This window comes from Elgaria multicarinata, chromosome 8, assembly GCF_023053635.1.
Source record: "Elgaria multicarinata webbii isolate HBS135686 ecotype San Diego chromosome 8, rElgMul1.1.pri, whole genome shotgun sequence".
Lineage (NCBI taxonomy): Eukaryota > Metazoa > Chordata > Lepidosauria > Squamata > Anguidae > Elgaria > Elgaria multicarinata.
This window is the reverse complement of record NC_086178.1, coordinates 51,341,982-51,347,981: the sequence shown is the minus strand read 5'-3', so window position 1 is coordinate 51,347,981 and position 6,000 is coordinate 51,341,982. Positions and strand designations below refer to the sequence as shown.

The window sequence follows — 6,000 nt, the reverse complement described above, 5'->3', positions numbered from 1 at the left end:
TATGATTTTGAAATGTCTAGTACCTAAATGCTGCCTCTTCTTTGCTTTCTCACCAAATTGATAAGATGGCCTAAGATGTAGCTGCAATTAAGTTGAAACCCTCAAGGACATTATAATTCCTCCTGGGCTGATTTTCTACTTGGCAACCCAAAGGCAAGGGTTTCGGGAGAGATTCTTATTTGTTCTTTACTGTACAGCCATTAAACCAAACAAAAACCAAAGAGCAAATCAACAGCAGAAGAAAAATATATTTGAGAAAAGACTATATGCTGTCTTTGCATCATGGATATTTTGGTCATTCTGGTTAAGAACCAAAACTGAAAAGAAGCAAATTAAAGGAAAGACAAGGGACAAAGATTATTTTGAAACAAAGATGTTCAGAGTAAGATGAAGAGAGCAGTGAGGAAACAGAGTTATGGAAAGGAAGGAAGGGAAATAGGCAGGATAATGAAATTGACAGCCCAATAGGGGATCTTCTGCCCCGCATAATAATAGCACATGGACACATGGTCTGTTGGGCATAAATACTCCTTCTGTGAGAGCTGCTGCCACAGGGCTTCACAGAGGCAACACAATAAGTGGGGCACAAACATCCCTGAGACCACGAGACCAACATTTCCCTATTTGGGGAAAACTCCACACATTTCCAAATCTAAGAACTAACCTGCACAATCATTATTACAGCTTGTTCTTCAATGTACCTCTTGCACAATCATCATGCTACTCTCATATAAAACAAAAAACAAAAAAAAACTTCAGCACTGTGCAGTTTGTGACTGCAATATATGATATATCTATGAAAAATATAGCAACGTTGTCAAGGATGCCAAGATCTCCACCAGATTTCCTACCATATTCAAAGTGTTAGATACAGTTCTTTTAAAGTGAAGCCTTCTCCAAACTGGTGCCCTCCAGATGCTGGACTGGAACTCCCATCATTCCCAGAGTGATGGGAGTTGCAGTCTAACAGATCTGGAGGGCACCAGGTTTGGGAAGGTCCTTCTAGGTGAAGCGAGATGACTGCATGTAGAAAGAACTACACTAACTGAGAACAACCTTCCTCCTTATTTAAACAGTTAAAAAAATAGGCATAGTAGATGGATTTGTGCCATTAGCTTTTTCCAGACCTTTAAAGAATAGATCGGAGATCACATTCTTTTGTCCTGGATATGCAGAGAAGAGCCTTGCACATAGTTTTGTCACCCAACAAGTCAAGTCAATGAATACTTCCTTATTCTTTTGTAGTTAAAGGGCAGCATTAAGTCAGGAGAAAGAGCCCTCAAAACAAAATTTGACAAAGATACTATCTCACACAGAAGAAGTTTACATTAAGAAAATCTTCTTGGCTCAGGCTCTTTTCCTTTGATGATGTAATAATAAACACCCTCTTTTGTAGGCCCAATTGCCAATAATTAATCTGTTTCGAAGAATAGTTCTGCTATAGGCTATTCAAGCTGTTCATTAATTCCATTCTCCATCTTCCCTTGAATAAAAAATGGTGGTCATACCAAGATGGCATCTGGGATACTGCTGAGAAAAACCCAACATGGATGCCACATTCTTCTTTTGTCCAATTCAAAATTTGACTGATGATCCATGCAGTTAAGAAAGAGCTAGAGAATGGAAGCATAGGAGGAAACTTAGCTATTCATTTCATATCTAAAGTATGGCCATTTTACTCTCTTATGTCTGTGAGTCCTGGGCAGTGCAGTCCTATATGTCTACTCAGAAGTAAGTCCTATTGAGTTCAATGGGACTTACTCCCAGGTAAGTGTGTATAGGATTGCAGTCTTAGAGTTCTTCTCTGTGCTGTTCTTAGAGAAACAAACACATGAAAAAAGCTCTTTAGTTTGACCTCTGAATTTGATTAAGTTTCATCATGAGATCAAGTTGACCTCTAATAGTATTCAAATGCGTACCATGGAATTTGTATTTGGTTCTGCATTAAATCCTTGCCATGTTTTCAGGTTAGAGTAACACATCCATCCTTCAGCTCACATTATTTGCCACTGGAGGAAACCAGTCCCATGATGAGAGAGTTCAAAAGAGCTCTCTCGTAACTGAAGCTGCTGGGGAAACCTTTTAAAATTTCTTATGTCTTCTATGGGTTCAGACTGAAGGAAAGGAAAACCCTCCAAAAGTGAAATGAAAATACAAAAAATATTAACAGAGAGAGGTGAGGCCTATATCGAATCTTTAAGTACCCCCCAAATTTGCTGAGGTTGTCATCATACCAAACTGTGATTGGTATTCATACAGTTAAAATACGCTGAGATTGCCTAATACTTCAAAAGAAGAAAAACAAAGAAGGCCTTTGCCTTTTACTGTCAACCTCACTCTTTCTGGCTTTCTCTTTGCAAAAATTGCTTTCTGCATCCATATATTTCTGAAATGGAAAGCCTAACCATCTCTCTCTCTCTCTCTCTCTCTCTCTCTCTCTCTCTCTCTCTCTCACTCACACACACACACACACACACACACACACACACACACACACACACACAGCTAGCAAAGGACATTGTTGCTGTAAGAGCTGGAAAAATCATGTGCTCCTTCTTTCCCTTCTCATCTCCCCCATGTTTTCTAAACTAAGAAAAATAAATAAATAACATTTCTAATAAAGTATAGGATTGGTTGAACACAAGAGCAGTACAGCGAGATGCCAAATGTCTTCCGATGTACTTTTTCAAAATAAATAAATAAGCAGAGCTTGATTTCTTGCCACGTCTGATGCTTCAACAGCAACTTCAGGGGTTCTAGGGAGTCCGAATGAAAGGGAAACGCTCCCACATCACCTCGGCAGGGGCTACGTCAGACATGCTGTTTCCATGTCTGTTTGTCTGCTTTCTGACAGGGCTGCGTAATTCACGGTTGCCCAGAGCAGCTCTCCTCAGAAGAGTCCCAGCTTTCACCACAGGGCCAACCAGAGCAGTTGAGAGTTTCCCCTCCTTGGACTGTGGCATTGTAGGAGAGAAAAATCCTCCTGAACCAGCAATGTTAGTGTTATCCCTGCCAGCGATATTTAGAGAATGTGGCTATGTGTGCATGTATATACAAACCCACACCGCTATTTCAGTTCGACTGCCGAACGCTAACCCTGTTATTTTCCACTAAGAGTTCATAATGCTGCCTCCTGACTGATGTTTCCGAAGCAGATTCAGAAGCCAGGAAATTTGAAGGGATGAAGGTTTCTTTTCCACAGGCTTTTCCTCTGTGTGGTTGCCACTGGAATTGAGGACTGTTGCTTCTGAAGATTGTTCTTTCCTTGGTTGCCGTTTAGTCTCGAGTTCGGTTTCTCCTCCTTAGGAAGAAGAAGCTGCTCTTTTGGGGAGGTCCTAGCAACATCGGCACTTGGCTTTTGTGGGTAATTTTAATCTGAAAGCATAAGAATGGAAACAAACAGCCACAGAATTTTAAAGTTGGAAGGAAGGGGGAACTTACAGGTCATCTAGTCCACCCCCTCTTCTCAATGCAGGATCTACAATGCAGGAGGCAACTACGACATCCCTGGCAAATGGCTGTCCAGCCTTTGTTTAAATTGTGAGGATGTCTGTTCCTCTGTCAAAGAGCTCTTTATTTTATATATTTAAAATTTCTTGGCCGCCTTTCAGGACAGAGGCCCTCACAAGGCGGCTTACAACAAGAAAATACATAAAATATTGCAAGCTATAAAATATTAAAAATATTAAAAGCAACAAAACTTGATCACAATAAAATACCAATTAAAACAATAAAACCAACAGGAACAACAATAGCAGCAATAACAACAATAACAATACTCATCATGGGAAGGCCATGGTAAAATAAAATGTTTTTAAGAAGCCTTTCAAGAAGCCTGCAAGGATGGAGCATGGCAGACCGCCAATGGGAGTTTGTTCCAGAGGTTTGGGGCCACTGCAGAGAAGGCCCTCTCCTTCTCCCGTGTGGACACCAACCTAATTGCCGTTCTTTCTGATCTTAAAGTATGGGCAGGCTGATATGGGTGAAGGCGGTCCTTCAAGTAACTTGGTCCCAAACTGTTTAGGGCCTTAAAGGTCAAAACCAGCACTTTGAATCAGGCTTGGAAGCACACAGGTAACCAGCTCTTAGCATTAGGAAGTCTCTCTTAATGTTTAGTTGAAATGTGCTTCCCTGCAACTTCCACCCATTGGTTCTAGTCCTGCTCTTGGAAGCAAGTCTGCTCCATCTTCTGCATGGCTGCCTTTCAGATATTTGAAGATCACTATCATGTCTGCCCTTAATCTTCTCTTCTGTTGGCTGCACATACCCAGCTATTTCAACAGTTCCTCATTGTATCAGGATTACAGAATGGCTGTTTCCATACAGCCGCTATGCCAAGAGGCTAAGAGGAGGGGAGGAGTTTTCTGCTACCTGATATAATGTTGTTAAGGGAACCTCAGTGTTCACCACCTTTAATCTCCAACCTCCATTCATGCCAGATGCCTGCATGCTATGAAGACCAGACAAGGCTCCTCTACCTTGCATAGCTGTATAGAAGAGATGATTTCACACTTGCCAGTTGTTTGCAGAGGGGGAAAGTGGCACCTGTTGAAATTCCTTCCTACACAGCTATTCAAAGGATGGGATCTTTCCCTTTCACTGGATATAGCCACCCTATTGCAGCATTACCCAAACTGGTGTGTTGGATTACACTTCCTAGCATCCACAGACAGGATGGCCAATGGTGGATGAGGATGATGGGAGTTGTAGTCAAACATGCCTGGAAGACGCTAGGTTGACCTTTTGTGGAATTAAAGAGGGAGCCACAAACCCAGTAAGCTGCACTAGACAGAATCTGACAACATAAAAGGGAGGTTTAGGACTCTGTGCTGCCCAAAGATCAAGCCCCTTACCCTGGACTTAAAAGAGGCAATGCTCTGGAGCAGGGTCCCTAACAGGGCACCAGTGGAGGCCCTCCAATGGCACTCACAAAGTTGTCTACAACAGGTGGATGGGGCACCTGCAAAAATTTTTTTGACCCCCCCCCCCATTTTTAAAAATATTTGTTCATGGGTTTGTATATATCCATAGCAATGAATACATATGAATTGTCTATATATGATGAAAATACAACTTTCTAGCAATTATACATAGCCTTGCTCTTTCTTGTCACCCAATGCCTTTCCTTGCTCTTTCTCTCCCTTCCTCATCCCTAGCCTCCTTCTTCCTCTCTCCGCCTAACTCCTAGCCTTCTTGCTCTTTCTCTCCCACTCACCCCTTTATCGTTCTATTTCTCTCAACTCCCAGCCGCTCACCTTGCTGTTTCTCTCCCCACCTCTTTACCTCGCTGTTTCTCCCTCCTCCTTGTTTCCAGCCTCACCCTTTCTCATCCCTTCATCGTGCTATTTCCCCCTCCCTCCCAGCCTCTAGCTACACTATTTCTTTCCCTCCAAACCTCTTTTGATTAACCAGGCCCACACAGCAGCCATTATGTGTCTAGCCACATCCTCCTTGGAGTAGTTTGGTAGTGGTGCCCACAGCAGTTTCTCAAATTTCCAGATGTGCCCACAAAGTTTGGGTTCCCCTGCTCTGGAGTGCTTGAGTTAACCCAATGCAACTCCCTCTGAATCCCGGGCTAAGGTACACAAATATGACACTTGAAAGGAATTCTAGTCCTTCCCCACTGCAGACAGAAGACAGAGTTTTGATCACGGAATGGAGGAAATTTACTCAGTACATATGAGAGGTAGGGAGGGAGGAGATGTAGGGTGACCATATGAAAAGGAGGACAGGGCTCCTGTATCTTTAACAGTTGCATAGAAAAGGGAATTTCAGCAGGTGTGATTTCTATGCATGCAGCACCTGGTGAAATCCCCCCTTCGTCACAACAGTTAAAGCTGCAGGAGCACTGCTCTCTTTTGGAACTGGTCACTCTAGTATAGCTCCTGTAGCTTTCACTCTTATTTATTTATTTATTTATTTATTACATTTCTATACCTCCCAATAGCCGGAGCTCTCTGGGCGGTTCACAAAATCCGTCCTCCTTATCAGGTAGCAAGA

The 6,000-nt window shown here is 42.5% G+C and overlaps 1 protein-coding gene across 1 annotated transcript in view; it reads right to left on the bottom strand.

The window, feature by feature from the left end:
• Positions 1-2,500: 2,500 nt before the first annotated feature.
• The window catches only part of DGKG (diacylglycerol kinase gamma), a 134,742-nt gene continuing 131,242 nt past the window's right edge, over positions 2,501-6,000 (bottom strand). The window contains exon 27 of the mRNA XM_063132328.1: positions 2,501-3,375. Coding sequence (XP_062988398.1) covers positions 3,277-3,375 — 99 coding nt within the window. The 3' untranslated portion in view covers positions 2,501-3,276. The remainder of the gene's footprint in view (positions 3,376-6,000) is intronic.